General features: G+C 26.0%; 2 protein-coding genes across 2 annotated transcripts; one reads left to right on the top strand and one right to left on the bottom strand.

The window, feature by feature from the left end:
* Positions 1–619: 619 nt before the first annotated feature.
* On the bottom strand, positions 620–1,281 carry LOC107447155 (transcription elongation factor elongin C). Its single transcript, XM_016061999.5, has one exon. The coding sequence runs from the start codon at positions 1,124–1,126 to the stop codon at positions 791–793; it is 336 nt and encodes a 111-aa protein (XP_015917485.1). The 5' UTR covers positions 1,127–1,281; the 3' UTR covers positions 620–790.
* A 79-nt stretch (positions 1,282–1,360) lies between these two features.
* Positions 1,361–14,068, top strand: LOC107447154 (protein Cryzl2). Its single transcript, XM_043042363.3, has 8 exons — positions 1,361–1,937; positions 5,038–5,134; positions 6,061–6,191; positions 7,868–7,974; positions 9,565–9,646; positions 10,474–10,655; positions 12,444–12,672; positions 13,938–14,068. The coding sequence occupies exons 1-8, from the start codon at positions 1,665–1,667 to the stop codon at positions 14,004–14,006; spliced, it is 1,170 nt and encodes a 389-aa protein (XP_042898297.2). The 5' UTR covers positions 1,361–1,664; the 3' UTR covers positions 14,007–14,068.
* The last annotated feature ends 3,514 nt before the right edge of the window (positions 14,069–17,582 follow it).

Raw genomic sequence — 17,582 nt, forward strand, 5'->3', positions numbered from 1 at the left:
AATTAAAATTTAAAAAATAAATTGAATGAGCAAATAAATATTTTCACTGCAAATCCACTGCTATTTTTTATTATTATTAATTTGTTTGCTTTCACGCCAGCAACGTCTAAATTATGAAAATACGAGCTATCTGGTGTGTGGGCTAAAATATTTTATTTTCCCCACATAAAAGAGGAAGAAATAGCTAAAATAAGTAAAAATGCATAAGGATTAGCAAATATGACAGAGCTTGAATTTTCTGTTTATTTTTGAAAATCGGAAGTAATTATAATTATTTTATATCAAAGACTTATTTTCAGAAAAAGCTGTATATTTATAATATATTATAAAATATAATATAAATAGTATATTTATAATATGTAGTATATTATGAAAGCTAAATATTTACAAAAAAAAAAAAAAAGAACAAACAGAACTTTTAGAGAATTGGAGTTTTTGATAAAAAGGCTGAAATTCGAGAGACATAAGCGGAAATCTGCTAAAAAGCGGAAAATCTCATCCCTGATAACTCCTAGCCAAATCTTTAAAAAATAAATAAATTATAAGTTAAAAATCCATTTGTGTCTTAGCGATTATATTTGGCATGACAGATTATGATACAGAAACAATGGCACTCAAGTAGCAATCATTAGATACATTTATTTGTTTATATGTGAATAATTAGTAAATCATTACACAAATAAATAACAAACAACAATATAAATAACAAAATTAAAGTACAGGCTTGAATTTAATAGTTCGATAAATATGCAGTAGCATAGGGATGAAATGTGATCAAGTGACGTTTATTTCAACAATCAAGAAAATTTGCAGCCATAAGTAGCTCTAATGCTATTTCAGGGGCAATTGGAAACTCGGGAATTTCAGTAGAACTGTTGGTGTATCGCACCTTGTATGCAAAATACTGGCATACCTTCTGTAAAACATGAGAAGGTATTTCACGAAAATTTACTTCATTAGTTTCATTTTCTGAAAACTGACCAGGGCCACTCAACATGGCTCTAATTGTTCCTGAAGTTAGAACATATTCTCGCTTAATGATGAATTCGTGACCATCAGACGAAATAAGCTTAACGTACATAGCATCAGGGCCTTCACAGCCTCCGTATAGATTTACATCAGGCATTTTGCTGCTCTTTAATGTAATACTGAGATATTAAATTTTCTGCCTTTTAATAGGCTACTATAAAGTATCCTTCTAATATTATATAACAATAGGTTAGCTTAGAGCTAAACAAAAGAACAAAACTTTTAGCAGAGCATGACTGTTGCCATATTCGTATAATTGAATATAATTGACAGTGTACAGTTAAATTTATTTTAAGATAAAAAAATTTTTAAACTAAAAAACTTAAAATGTCAATTGAAAAATCGTACTACTTTTGATGATAAACATTTCATTTTTAGAGAAAAGCGAGTTGCTTAATCGGAATCAGAAAAATCGAAAATCGGTTAATTATGTTTTTCTATCCAAAAAGGAACAAAAATAAGTAGTCGGAAACATTTGCAAATAAAATTTAAGAAATGTAAATATTGTTATTAAACTAATTGAGAATGAAGAACTAAATAGTGCTTGATTATTTTGAATTATAATTTTCTCCCTCCATTTTCTACAAAAGTGAAAATATTGGTACAAGTCATTGTGTTGCCTCCAGCTTTTGAAAATGAGGACGTTTAGTAAAATTTTAAATAGAATTTTAAATGAATCATTCATACCCTCTCTCTCACCATTCTCGCGCTCATTTTCATTCCACTTAATAGCAGCTCAAAATCAGTATAAAAATAGCAAATTACTCATGAAACACCTGAAAACTTCGAATTTAAATATGGATTGTATGCGACTAGTTCATAATTTTAAAGCAGCTGTGTTAAAGGAGTTTGGAGACGAATTGGTCATAAAGGACCTACCTAGCATTTCAAAACTAAATGAAAGCGAGGTGAGATCGAAATTAACACTTATTTTTCAATTTCTGAAATTTTGAAAATACAGAAAAAAATACTAAATTGTTAATGTTCTACTTTATTGTAAAACTTAAAGAGAAATCTTTAAATTGACATATTTCTATATTAGTATCTTTTCGCGTTAACTGCCATTGTCAGGGAGCTAAAGGGTGTTTTTATTCTTGCAAAAAACTAAAAAAATGTTTGTTGTAGTTTACCTGGAGTGGTTACAAGTTAAACCTTTTGCATTGGGTACAGGGTTGGCAAGTTTTTGACACATGATGGTTTTTACCGGTATTTACCACGGTTTTTACCGTCATGTCAAAAACCCCTCTGTTAAAAACGTCTAAAACTGTCAAAAACCCATAATTTTGGTAAAACTATAGTTCTATTTGAGTTTACCTGCTTATAATTTAAAATTAATTCATTTTGGCAATAAAATTAGAAAAAAAGTTGTTAAAAGATATTTAAGAACAGATTTTTGCATTTTCCCATCACGATTATATCAAAACATACTATTTGAAGTAAAATATTAGGATACTAAACAAAATTTTCAACATTTCCAAACATCATTTTGTTTGGCATATTACATTGCTGAAGAATGTCAAGATAGATTACTTTCATTCATAAAATCTTGCTTTGAGAAACACATGTACACATAAAAAGAAAGCCTCAAAATATTTTTTTTTTTTTAATCAATTTTGCTTTCAATATTTTACACAGAAATGAGCCATGAAAAAGCCTGGGAAATCCTTTTAGTTTCCTTGCAACATTGCAATAGCCTTTTGTTATCATTGTTTGTAGTTAAGTTTTGTTTAATGTGCTTTTTCAACTGAATAAAAGTGTTTAACTTGACAAAATAGCAATAATTCTTGACTTAGAATTTGTTAGTAGTCACAAGTTTTGTTTAGCTTATTTCTAATATTTAAGAAATTTAAAATTCTTCTTTTTAGTTCTTGAATTTATTAATAGTTCCAAGCTTTTTTGTTTGTTTGTTTATTTCCAACTTCTAATAATCAAGAAGTGCAAAATTTTGAATCCTTTGCAAATCAAGCTATAATGATAAAAACAAGTATCACTATTTTCAATAAGTATATTACAATATTTCTGTATGAACGTATATCCTTCTATTAGAATACATGTATATAGTTGCAAAATTAATAGCAATCATTTACAGCATTCATTTATAAAAGCAATTATGTGAAAATAATATATTGTCCGCTATATGCCATAAATGAAAAAAAAAAAAACAGTAGGTTTTTGACAGTTTTTACCGGTAAAAACACGGTTTTAACCACTGTCGTGTCAAAAACCAGTTTTTGACGGCAAAAACCAAACCCTGATTGGGTTTAAGAAATTGTGTTGATAAGAAATTATTCGACTTCTTGAGAGCTTCAATAGTTTGAGGTGGAGTCTCGATAATTCGAGTCCATCTCGAATTATCGTAAATGTAAAATTTAATAAATATTTCAGAAAATGAAAACAAGGCAATTGTTAAATTTTAACATCATTAGAGGATCTGGGAACATAATATTACTGCATCAGGTTATTTGTACTTAATAATTGTTTTATGCCTTTCGTTTAAACACACTATTCACATATATCAGAGTTGAACATACAATATCGTTTCTTTCAGTCCTAGTAATAATTGTAAAATCAATCTTAGTAATTGTTCCATGTGTTATATGTGTGTTTGTCATTATTTGGGAGTAAGACTGACCTTTTTTTCACTAGTTCAGATTTATGGGAAACTCAATCGACAAAGACTCAAATTATTGAGTCTTGACTATACTTTCAATCTTGAAATTTAAAATCTATCATTATTAAAATGTTTTATTTTACTGTCAATTGCTGATTATCCAATTGGTTTCCATTTTGAAATCCTCACCTAAAAACTCTTCAAATTGTAATGATAATCAGGCTGTACTATATGAGATACTGGAGGGCTGAAGATCAATTCCATATTAGAATCTGCTCCTAAGAACTCTTCAAATTGTGATGATAATAAGGCTGTACTATCTGAGATACTGGAGGGGAGAAGAAAGAAAATCTCACTATAGGACTAACTCAATGGGTATAATTCGTGGCCCCTCCTTAACAAGCTTTTATTTTTACAGAATATGTATATTAAAAAATTTTCTTAGTGCAAAGATCCTTTGGTACTTAGGGCATGTAATTTGTAGCGCAAACCAGCACTGATACAGAAATATTCCTCAACTTTTCAATACAACATCATATAATAGTTTTATGAACTATCATAATAACTTTGTATAAGTTATTAAATAATTATAGTCTTAAAATTTAGTTACTATGTTCTTGTTCATTTGTGAGTAAATTCATACAAAATATTTCAAAAGAAATACTTATAGAAACTTAATTAATAATTCTTAATAAATAAATAGTTTTCATAGAATTCTCTGTACACTTTTTTACATAGGGAAAGTAAAATCTATTTTTTTAATGTATTTTTAGCCAATTAATTATTCTATGTATTATTTAAATGTATTGTATTTTTAGCCAATATTAAGTATAATTTATTATTAATGATTAAAAATGTTTTTGTAATTAACAAATGTGAACATTAAATAAAAAGCTTAATTTTTTGACTTCTATACTAAATCAAGAAAGGATATTCCTTAATTAGAGTTATTCTCTCCTTAATTAGACTTTTATTTGCTTCTTTTTTCTTTTGTCTATAAAATGTTAATATTATTTTATGGAAAACATGAAGATTGGTTAGTATTATTTAGTACTACATTTTTTGCATTAGTTAGTACTATATTGCCAATACTGAAAAAAGTAAAATTTGTGCTTTGCTTATTACATTATTATCTTATCAACAAATGAACAAAGATAATTTTTCCTCATGTCAAAAAAAGTTTACTGCAAAATTGAGCTTATAATATTAAAATATTTTTTATATGACTAATAATAAGCTCATTGCATCTCTTATTTTTGCAATTTGCAGTATATTTAAATTAAAAATGATTGTGTAATTTTTTCCACTTTATCATTAGAAAATATAAAATTTATTTTTAATAAATGAAATTTTTTTAATGTATGATTTTTAAATAATATTGAATTGAATTTTTTTAGGTTCGTATTAAAGTTCTGCGTTGTGCTGTCAATGTTGCGGATACACTAATTTGTTCTGGGAAATATGATCAAGAACCAAAGCTTCCATTTATTCCAGGTTAACTATTACTGAGTTTAAATAACTATTGCATAAATTTTCAATTAATATGCATTCCACATTTCAACTGAATATTTGTCTGTGTCTATTCTATAAACAATCGCCTTATAATCTATATATATATATTTTTATTGGAAGCTATTATTAAAATTATTATTTTTCTTCAGTTTCCATTTCAGTTTTTTTTGTGGTCTCTTTTTCTCATAGTAAATTAAATATTGTAAATTAAACAAGTTTTTATTAATTTTATATGTTAGGCATTTTTGACTAAAATTTATGCATCAAACATGTGTGCTTTTTCTTTGGAATTGATCTTTGAAAGTACTTTACTAACAATACGTATTTCAAGATACAGAAAAATAATAGCTGTCTTAATGAGTCTAGTGTTTCAAATTGAACAAGTTAATGTACAAATTAATTCTGAACTTTGTCATTTAATAATAATGGGAGAACTGTTTTTATTTATTTATTTTTTTTACTGGGAAACAACAGATAAAATGCCTTTAGATCTTATAAACTTTAAGCTCTAATAAACTTCCTGATCTTAATTGTTAACTAATAACAGCAAAAAAAAAAAAAAAAAAAAAAAAAGGGGAAAAAAAATAGAAAGAAAAATTCTTATATGCTGATAGTTTTTTTTTTTTTTAATATTTCAGAAAGGTATTTATTTACAACCTGTGAAAATTTTTAAAAAATTTATAATTGGTTTTAAAATTAGTCAAGTCATTATATTATAGAGAAAAATGTGAACCAGTTTCTTTAAAAGCTCATAATTCTACTATTTTACAGCAATACCACTAAGCAATATTTAGCAAATCTTACCTAAAAAAGTGACAATTTTAGAAACTTGATTGATGGTAATTATAAAATTGCTGTATTTGCTGATACTTGATTTTAAAAATGTTGTTTGAAATTCTTTTTCTTAGGATATGAATTTTCTGGAGAAATTCTAGAGATTGGATCTAAAGTAAAAAACTTATATGTTGGAGATAAAGTCATTGGACTAAACAAAGATAATTATTCAACAATGGCAACAGAGTGTATTTCCCAAGAAAGGGTATTAAGTTTTAAGATAAATTTCTTTACTACTAATCAAATAATTTTGCAGATTTTTGATTTTTTAAAAGCTTTGTAAAAATTCTCTTTTAAGCATGTTTTTTTTTTAAATTTTAACATTCATATTATTTTATGTCTTAGAAGGTTATTTTGGACTTGTTATCTTGTATTGTCATACCTTTTTACCTCAGTAATAATGAAAAGAAAATCAGTTTATCGGGTGGTTGTAGGAATTCTGGGTATTTTGTATTATCCTTCCGGGTCTAAATATTAGGAGCAGGGTATATGATTTTTCTGGGAATATTGTGGAATTCTGCGTTTCTCGAAACCATTGGTTCTCGGACTTTCGGTAATCAAAAACATAATCTGACGAAATTTTCACAAGATTCTGCTATCTAAAATTCCAATTTTAAATCTTTCCATAATTCCCGCTAACGAGACAATATATATATATTTTTTTAATGGCGGGCACTTGGAACTATTGTCCATTGGCCACAGAAAGTGCCAGAACTGCTAACTCTCTTTTCGTTATGCAGTGGGCACCAGTGGCGAAGCCACGGTGGTGGAGCAGCGTCGCCCATGTCACACTACCACAATCCGTTTCTAAGGTGGGTCACATTCACACACAAAGGAGAAAGGACATAGATCACAGATAGAGAGAAAGAAACATCCATGCTTTGCCTGAGATTCGAACCCAGAACCTTTCTGATGCAAGGACAGTTCCCTGCCCCCTACACAGGCAGGTCGGCTACGAGACCGGTTATAAATGGTATTCTTCGGCTAATTGGTAGAAAATTAATTTAATTATTCTAGTTTGGTGGATTTTTGAATATTTGGAACTGCATTGGAATCCGCTAATATTGCGATTTTTATTCTCGTGGTTTGTTTATCAAATGTTGATTTTCGTATTTACCTAATTAGAAAGTTATGTGCAATTTAAAAATCCTATGTCGAGATTCTTGTGGGAACTAAGATTGTTCTTAAATTAGTTACTATAAAATTGTAGTATTCTTCTTTAGTGGGTAATTTAATTATAAATTTTATTTAAAAAAAGTATGTTAAATACAAAACATGTATGATATGATTGATATCTTCATATCGATTTTTTGCACATAAAATTTTCAGGGTTTTTCACTTTGTGTCATAACTACCCCCGGTTTATATTAACAACTCACAATGCTCTTAATTTGGCATGCATCTTAATACATTGTCTGCGCGTTAAAATTTGCTTGGTTACGTATGCATGTAAATAGATGAAAAGAGAAAGACTTTAAAATGATATGTGCTGTAGTTGTATAAGAACCTGTATATCTCTGTAATTTTTAAAATTCGAAAAGAGAATGAAAAAAAGTTAAAAATTCTTGTGAAATATTTGACTTGATTTTCATTATGATTTTCCACGTCTTTGAAGACTAGAGTTAACATTCTGTGTATCAAATTTTAATTCTTACTTCATATAACCTTAAATTAGTGCAGTTATACACTTTTCCATGATTCTATAATATTCAAATCCTAATATTGGTTTTGAACAAATTTTCTGAAAATGGTTCATAGTTTTATTATCTATCTATTAAAAGAATTGTTCATAAGTTTATTTGTTTTCAAAATTTAAAAATTTTGAGAGTTAATTCTTTAAATCTCAAAATTGTAATTTATTTATTTATTTTATTTTTGTAGGATTTATGGAAAATTCCTCAAGATGTTTCAATTGATAGTGCAGCTGCCTTAGTTGATAGTTATGCTACAGTTTTAATTGCTGCTAGAAGAGCTAATCTGAAAGAACAGTATGTTTTTTTAGTTTTTTTCAAATTCATATGATGTATTTTATGTGCTGTAAATTAATATGAAGGAAATGATAGCTTTGATAAAATTTCGCAAATACCCGTGATTCAAATTTCTGTCATTCAAATAAGTACCCTTAATGCATAGTTGTCTCTTTAAGTTTTTTTTTTTTTTGGTTTATGTTTATTTATGTTTATTTAACTTGTTTTTTTATGAAATATAATAATTCTTATTATTGACTAATATCATGAAGGTACTAAACTTCTATTGATTTTTTTTTTTAATTTAAAGAAAATGTAAATTAAGAACATTTTTTAGTTTTGTTATGTGTTTCTATTAAGTTAATCATGTGCCACATTAAATTATGTACCACATTAAATTATTAAATATTTTTTGTTGTTGCTGTTAAAAGCAATGTAGCATATAAGTATTTATTTTGAAAAAAAAAAAAATCATTGGAGATTTGTAGCAATATACAAAATTTTCATGGATGCATTATAAATTGTCTGCTTATTTAATAAAATTGTGTTTATTTTTCTTTCCTGTGGTTTTTTGTTCAATGATGTATGTTTTGAGTAAATATTATTAAAATTGTTCTTACATTAAAAACAATTGGGAAAAAAAATTACAAAAAAAATTGGAAAAAATTTATTTTTTTCAATGGGTTTTAATTCAGATGCTTCAGTAATTACGAATGTTAGCAATATTTTCAACACATTCTTCTTAGTTATTTTGAATTGATGCTAAGCTGGAATCAAATTTAAAGAAATGTATTTGCTTGAAAGTTGGAGCAAAATCAAGCAAACTCTGAATACATGTTTTTATCTGAAATTAAATTATTTAAGAGAACTATCTTCTCAAAATGAAATTGTATACTTTTCTAACCAGAAAAGTGTGATTGATAACATTACTGTATCCTTTGAAAAGAAGTTTACAAGCATTGAGAATACATCTTTTTAAACTTAATGCAGAATGTTGTGTCTTTTTTTGCATTGCAATGCAATATCTATTTTTGATTATTAAATATATTAAAAAGTATCCATATTGACCAATTTTTGATCAAAAACAAGACTTTTAGGGTTGTATCACTCTATTTATTTTTTCTTAACTTCATATGAGTCATTCTATCACTGAATATAATAAAAAAAATTTTAACAAAAAAAAAAGAATGATGAAAGAGGTAAATATGCACACATAAATTCACAATGCTCAAAGTAATTATATTTAAAAATGAATAAAACAGTAAAAAAAAAAACCATTTTTTGATATGATGTATATAGGTCAATGACTGATTTACAAAGAACAATTTTTTTCCCTTCAAAAAGTTTTTATTATAGCTTTAATACTTAAATTTTGTCACTTTTTAGATATTTGAGAAATGAATGAAATTTATTGATGTAAACTATGTAATCCTCGATTTTGTTTCTTTTTTTTTAATTAAGAATTTAGATATGCATATTTACCTCTTTAATCTTTCTCTTCTTTGTTAATATTATTTTATTACATTAATAGTTTATTTTTGTATTTAGTGATTGATATTTATACGATTCTTATATTTGTATTTTGAGTGTTAATGTTGTTATAAATTTCAGCGACACTGTACTTGTGACTGTTGCTGCTGGCGGTTTAGGATTAGCTGCTGTTGATTTAGCTGCAAACTTATTTAATGCAAAGGTAAATGGAATATTTGCTGATAATTATTAGGAAATGTTACTTATTTATGTCTTCTGAACCAAAAATGAATAATGTTTTCAAGATATAAATTTTAAAAAAAAATCATGAGTTTTTTAAAGAGAACTTTTGGCTGCTACATTTTCATCATTATACTCTTTTCTTAAGTTCAGTTTTTACTTTTAAACTTTAATTTCAACCTATTTTTTCATATGTACCTAACATAAAAATTGCATTCTAAAAAGGATTTTTACAGTGTGATAAAAATAGATGTTGCACAGTGTGATAAAAAATAACCTCCATTTCAATCTTAGAACAATAAGCTTTATTAAGAGTTTGTAAAAAGTGCTTAATTTTCTATCTTTTATTTAAAAAAAAATTCTTTGCCATATCTGCTGTCATTCTAAATTACATAAAATGCATGATTTTCACATTTTTTTCAGCACAGCAATATTTATCAGAAACTAGTTATTTCATCATGATTATATAAGGTTTTTGAAAATTTTGTTGATTTTATGTTTATAAATTAAGAACCTTAAACAACAGAAAAAAGTAATTTTTATTACAATACAGACCCTAATTATGATTTTTTTTTGGAAAGTGATTAAAAATATTTTTTGAGTCCTAAAAGTACTAAAAAGGTGTTTATATTTTGTTGAAATATCTGACTACATACCCTGTTCTTGTGTGATTATTGTTGTACAGTACTTTTTCTCATTATATTTCAAGTTGTAATGACTAACTCGATCATGTAATTTAATAAATTTTTTATTCATCTTAGATTTTATATTCTCAGTCGTTTTTAAAGTTCTTTACTGTTCTTCATTTAGGTGATAGGTGCTTGTGATACAGAAGATAAAGCAGATATTTTAAGAGAGAAAGGAGCTTTCTCTACAGTTAATTATAGTAAAAAAGAACTTGTAAAAAGAGTGATGAAGGAAACCAATAATGAAGGAGTAAAAATTATATTTGATGCTGTTGGTGGTGAAATCTTTGAAGACTGCTTGCAATGGTAATATTTATTTGCTATCCTTTTTGACAAATTAATGTGTTTTTAAAAAGACAAATGTTTGAATTTTTATCTGTGTTGATTTGATCTCAAATGCCTGTAAGTGGTTTTTATATTAAATTTGTAATTATGTTGTATCAAAGTTTGATAAAATAATGTTGTTAAAAAATAAATTAAAATTTTTTTTCTCTTCTGTATCTTATGTCAGAACTTTATGATTTAAATATTTGCATTGGTGTCAGTCTCAGATTGCACCATTTGGTTGCTGTTAATTGCAATTATTTTTAAATTACTTGATAGTTTTCTCAGAAGTGATATCTGTAGATGAAATTTAAAACTAATTTTGAAACAGATTAGGAAAATATTTCCTATTTTTCTAATCTGAACTTAGCAAACTATACATTTCTCCTTTAACATGCATGATACATTTTTTCTTTAAATAACTTTTCAAGCTGTGAGCCGTTCTTGGGTACCTTTACTTTAATTGTTATCTTCTTCATCTGCTATCTTTAGGAAAAATTATGCTTTTCTGACGAAAAACAAATTGTTAGTGGTTCTTAATCTCCATTGTTATCCCTAAAAAAACATTGAGTTCAAAACATTGAGTTCAGATATTGAACCTTTGTTCTGTATATGGGGAGGTTTTGCTCTTTACTTTTTTTTATTTAATGCATAAATTTATTGATTTTTTTTAAAACTGTCTTTAAACGTTTCGTCTACTGTGTTCGAAATTTTTCAATATCCTATAAAAAAAATTTCTGTCAAAATTTTGAATCTATTATTTATAGTCTTTTTCACTTCTATTGTTGACAAAATAATTATTATTTTATTCATCTTCACTTGCATTATTCAGATAATAATTATCATTATATTATTATAATTACTTCCATTATTGTTAAAATATTTATCATTTTCGTTTTTTTGAAAGACATTAAGCAATATACACAAATATGCAAATACACAAAGAACTACTTTATTAGATTTTTTTTTTATATGGCATGAATAAACTTTTAATAATATTTTTGTTTTGGCCTTTATTTTGAAAACATTTATATTTGTTGCCTTTTTTAATTTTTGACAAAAAAAAATTTTAACTTAATTTTTATTCATTATTATTTTTAATGTTTATATGAAATTAGGTATTATAGCTAGGTACCTTATTTACATCACAATACAACTGCACAATGGGCTATTGGCGACGGTCTGGGAAACATCCCTGAGGATGATATATGAAATTATCATAATATTTTATTGAAATTATCATAATATTTTATTTTCATTGCTGACAAATTAATCATCATCATTTTTTGCATTTCTGAAAGGTGTAAAGAAAGAGTGATTAATCTGAATACACATTATAATGAAAGACTATTATATTTAGAATTTGTTTTTTTTTATATTCTATAATAAAAATTTTTTTAACCTATATTTATCAAAATTTAGAAAATATTTTGTAACATTTTTCACTACTATTGTTTACCAAATAATGATCATCATTTTTGGTTCTTTGAAAGATGTAAAAAACAAATGACATGCATTAATGAAATGACATATGATAATGCATTAAAACAAAGAATTACTTTGTTTAGAATTTTTTTAATACCCTATAAACATATTTGTGTTTATATTTTAGTTTCTGTAAAAATTCAGGAAATATTATCTTGCTGAACGTTTTGCTTTTAATGTTGGCTTAGTAATAAACATTATTTTTGCTATTGGTAAAATAATAATCATTATTTTTGCTTTCTCGTGCCATTAAACCTGTGCTTATCTATCAACTTTTTTTGGTAGTATTTCTCCTGAAGGCTCAATCGTTGTGCTTGGATTTTCTTCTCGAAAGATTCCTCAAATACTCACGAGCCAGCTACTACCAAAATCTTGTGCTTTGATTGGAGTGTCTTTAACACATTATCAAAGAATGATTAATGAAACTTATCGAAACGCCGTTCAAGAAGTCATCAATATGTATCTTGAAGAGTTCATCGATCCTCATGTTGCTGAACATTTTAAGTTAAAAGATGTAAGTATTATTATTATGAAATGCATTGGATATAAAATTTTAAAACATTAATATGAAATTTAGTTTTTGAAAATTAATACAAATTATGATTAATTGTTTATCTTTCAAACATTTAAAAATTAAGTGGATTTGAAGATTTTATGTAAAAATTATTCTTAGAGTATATCGAAAATTTATCCATACATTTTGCACTCATGTTTTTATTACATTCTGTTTCCTCTTCTTTCCATTGACCTTTCTGGTAAAATAGAAGTTTGCTGAGACGAAACGAAATTTATGTAGTTATTTTAATCTCATCGAAAGGGTTTTATAACTTTCACTTTATTTGTAAAATTTTGAGGCCAACTAAGAAGGCAAGTATTGAATCAAAAATTTAGACGAAAGTTTTTGAATGTGGTGAACCACTGAGGAAAAAAGTCTTTAAATTTGCTTTGAATGATATTGTTGAAGAAATCTTTGATACTTATACCTCAGCCCCCCTTTAGGTATAGTTTATAGTCCTTGCGCTTCATAAACTGACTAAGTCGCCATGACAAAGGCTCAGTGCTTTGTCAGATTACATTTTCTATGGTCATTTCTTAATGGCTTGAAATCTATTCTAATGTAATATTGCAGACTCAGTTCACAAATTTTAGAATGCTGCAGTATTGTCTTCAGATAATCTTTCAGGGTAAATCCTAGATTAGTCACTATAATCTATTAGTGTAGTTGTAGTGCAACTACACTAATTTTGACTGATTTCATTATATATTAACCACACTGTTTTGTTTATTATATTGATATATTACCACTATATATTATTATAGTGGTATAATAATCAAATCTATTTAGTGCAGAGATAATTCTTGTCAGCATTATTTGTAAACAGATAAACTTATTCTATTAATGTCATCACTAATTCCTATTGTAAAGTTTATGAAATAGAGAAATGCATTTCAGTTCTAATATAGCTATTTCAAAAAGTAGCATGCATACTTCATTTCAGCACTTATCTTATGGAGCATGGGAAAAAATTATCCATAGAAGACAAACAAAGGACATGATAAAGTGAATTATCTGTCTTCTTGGTTTTTTTTTAATTTAACATATATTGAAATTGTAGCATAAATTCTATTTTCTGAATGAACATTGAAGGTATCAAAATAGCTATATGTAATTCTCACATTTTCTCTATTTTTTCTCACATTTCTTTCTGTTTCAATATTTTGCAGAACAAAGATTTTGTTTCAGCATTTAATAGTTGATCATTATTAAAATTTTTCCAGGTGAATGATGCTTTGAAGCATGTTGAAGATGGAAAATCAGCAGGAAAGGTTATACTAGATATGTCATAAAATATTTTCTTTTTTGTATTTATATAGTTGTTTATAATAAAAATGTTTACTTTTTTAGAGCATATGGCAAAACTTTGTTTGTTATCAACCAGGCTTGGTGAACTTTATTTTAATATACCGGGTAATCATAAAATTATAGAAACTGTTCAGAATTTCATTACTTTCTATTTATGTCCTTCTTTAACTTGGTACCTTACTACTGTGCATTTGGGCCTTAAATATTTCTTCAAGAGACAGCTAGAATTAAATTTTTCTTTTAAAAAAGTTTTGAATATGCATTGATGCAACAAACTCTTGAAAAAACTTATTTTATAATTTTAAATAACAAAACTTTTAATTTCATGACATAAATGGTGTCTACTTTTCACTACCTTAAAAATGGAAACTTAAACTTAGCATCAGAGTTGTAAATTTTTCTGAAATTAGCAGTCTAAAAAATTTTCTTTTCTTGGAAAGGTTATTGGATAAGTAAATTAAAATAGACATTTAAACAATTTATTTCACAAATTTGCAGTGCCTGATTTTAAATTGATGTGATAGTTTTTTAATGCATCCATTTTTAAAATGACATCTTGCACTCGGCATGTTATTAACCTATATCGATTTTTCAAAAATTGCAGTTAACCCATTTTTGGACAAAGGTGCGCGTAACACACCATTTCAATAAATATTCTGAAGGCATCCATAAATTATTAGTAATTCAATTGGAGGAAGCATTTTCTGCTGAGAAACTTTTAAACTATTCAAGTTTTGAAACTTAAAACGGTTATTCACGAATGAAATTTTTTGAAAATATATAATTCGTCTTTTTGAGATTTATCATATCTTTTTATGATGGATTAAAGTTGTAAGTCAGTAAATAAAAGAAAGAAAGAAAGAAATTTCATAAAAAACTAACTTTCAACTAAATGGTTAGTTCATTGATTGCCTATACGCACCATTTGATTTCTTAAATAAAATGATTTTTCATACACGGAATTTTTTTGTCTTAATGAATGCAATGTAAGCATATTTCAATGAAAACAATACCACATTTTATATAACTTCTTTGCTTGGCCTAAAATGGGTTAAAGACAAGTGAACATGTTGAATGTATTATCAATTTAAGTTTGTGATATTTTTTATTACCAACCATTACAATCTAATTCTTTTTAAATATATCTATGATCATTTTAATATTAACAGTTTCGATTGGCTTTACAGTTTTTAATAACAAGAAAATAATCAGCAATACATTAGGAAAACTTTGTCAAATAATCTATTATTTAAGGGGAATTTGATAGAGTTCTTTGGTCTATTCTCTCTTATAATAACACCGGAATTTTTCTCCATTATTAATAAGCAATAGACTTTACTGAAAAGAAATGATGAATCAGGCAATTCTTGATTGGAAACAATTTTATACATGTCTCATGAAAATGAGTTTTTATTCTAAATTTTAAAAATTAATCATAAAAACAAATTGTACTATTCCATTATTTCTAGCTAGTAAAACAAACATATATTAAAATTTCTTATTTGCACTTGTGAAATATTTTTCTACAGTATATTTAGTTTTAAAAAAATAATTAATAAACCTTATGAAAATACCACTTATAAACTCTTTGTTCATGATCATAATTTTATTATACAGTATGATTGATACAGGAAGTGTTTGGAATTTCATGATTCAAAATCTGATTTAATTTAATGAAATTTGGTTACTGAATTTCTCCATTCATAAATACTTTTAATTTTATCAAAATTACATAACTTTTTGTGTGCATATTTTTAAGTTCAATAACAGAACAGTTACGTTTTTTTAATAGAATTATTTTTGTACAAGGTTTGTTCGAAAAATTTTGTCAATGGTTTTATAAAATAATGAAAATAGAATATAAAAATAAAATACCTTAAGTAGCATTCAACGATTTCCATATAGTAAATAAGGGAAACTGGAAGAGCCTTGCTACGGATAGGATCAGATAGCAAAGACTACATTGGATGGTCCTGGCCTGTTACAGGCTGTAGTGCCTTGAAAGATGAAAAAGCATTTAAAGCAATAGCCATTGTGTAAATGCTCTAATGTATATTTTGAATAACTTTTTTTTAGTTTAACTTAAAGCACTGCTATCATGCGACATGCCACCTTCAACATATTCCTTTCTGTTTTTGCTTCCACACTATACTCTTTTAGTAACATTACATGTTTTTTTTTTTTGCAAATGAATTAGAAGCAAAACTTTAGGTTTACATATTACTCCTCTTACAGTATAACTTCTTTTCTCACACAGACTGTCTTAAATTGGACATAAAAGTTAGTTGACAGTTTCACATCGCATTTGTGCGAGCACGATTATTCCACTAGATTTTTGGACAAACCTTGTTTTACACAAAATGATAGAGACATCCATTTGTAATTGGATCAAATTGTTTTCAGTAATAAAATATCAAGAATCCCTCATTATATTTTGATAATTTGAAACAGTATAACATGTCAGTTTATTTGTTAAAAATAAAGGATACTGTTGCAACATAAAATAAAGCTTTATTTTCAACATTAAGAAAATATTTACAACTTATTATTTACATAAGATAAATTTGCAATAATTATTATATACAGAACTGTCCAATCAAATGTTTTCAAAGTTTACAGTATAACTCAAAATGAATATGTGTAATAAAAATTGCAACAAAATTAATATTATGTATTGATATTAATTAACATAGTAACTGTTAATAAAATAACATGAAATTTTCTATTTAGTGATCTTAAAATTAAATCTCACAATTTTTAAAAAGTACAAAAAATCTATTCAGTTTGTTACAGATTTTGGGAAAAAATAATCTTTAACATTAACTTTATAATATTTGATAATTAAAAATTTTTTTTTTCATTCAGAAAGACTATTTTTGGAAAAGTAAGATACTTTGGAACCCTAAAAAGTTTGCTGCCTTTTTTAATTAAGATAGTCAAACTCTTCATTTTAAAGAAATGAGAAAGCTATTTTGATTTAAAAGCTTATAAATACAACAGTCTTTATATAGAGATTCTATGACCTATATATATTCTATATATAAATATAAATAGTATTATAATAAAAAAGAATAATTTTTAGGAGACTTAATACTTTATCAAATTTGAGCATTATTTATAATGATAAACATTAAATTTATAATTAGTTTGAATTTTCAATTTAATAATAATAAAAAATTATCCACAATTTTTTTCTTTTTTATTCTGCTACTAAACTAAAACATTCCAAAATGACTTTAAAAATAACAAAAACAATTTTTGTGAAGATGTAAACAAATTTCTATTAAAGCATAATTTAATTCAAAATATTTAATAAAAATTGTTATTTTGAATGAAAAAAAAACACCAAGTTTTTATAACTTAATAGTTAGAACTTTTAATTAATACTGGTAGGTTTATCGGCACCATGGGAAAGTTATTAGTAGTAAAGTTACTAAAAGGAAATTTCAAAAACTCATTGCTTTATTTTTTTTGATTAAAAAAAATCACTCAAGTTTTTTAAATTAGAATGATTAAACGCTGAGTTTGAAATATTCGTTTTGAAAAAGCATTTATTACCC

The sequence above is a fragment of the Parasteatoda tepidariorum genome, chromosome 10 (assembly GCF_982258835.1).
Source record: "Parasteatoda tepidariorum strain Cologne lab strain chromosome 10, Ptep-v5.0, whole genome shotgun sequence".
NCBI lineage: Eukaryota > Metazoa > Arthropoda > Arachnida > Araneae > Theridiidae > Parasteatoda > Parasteatoda tepidariorum.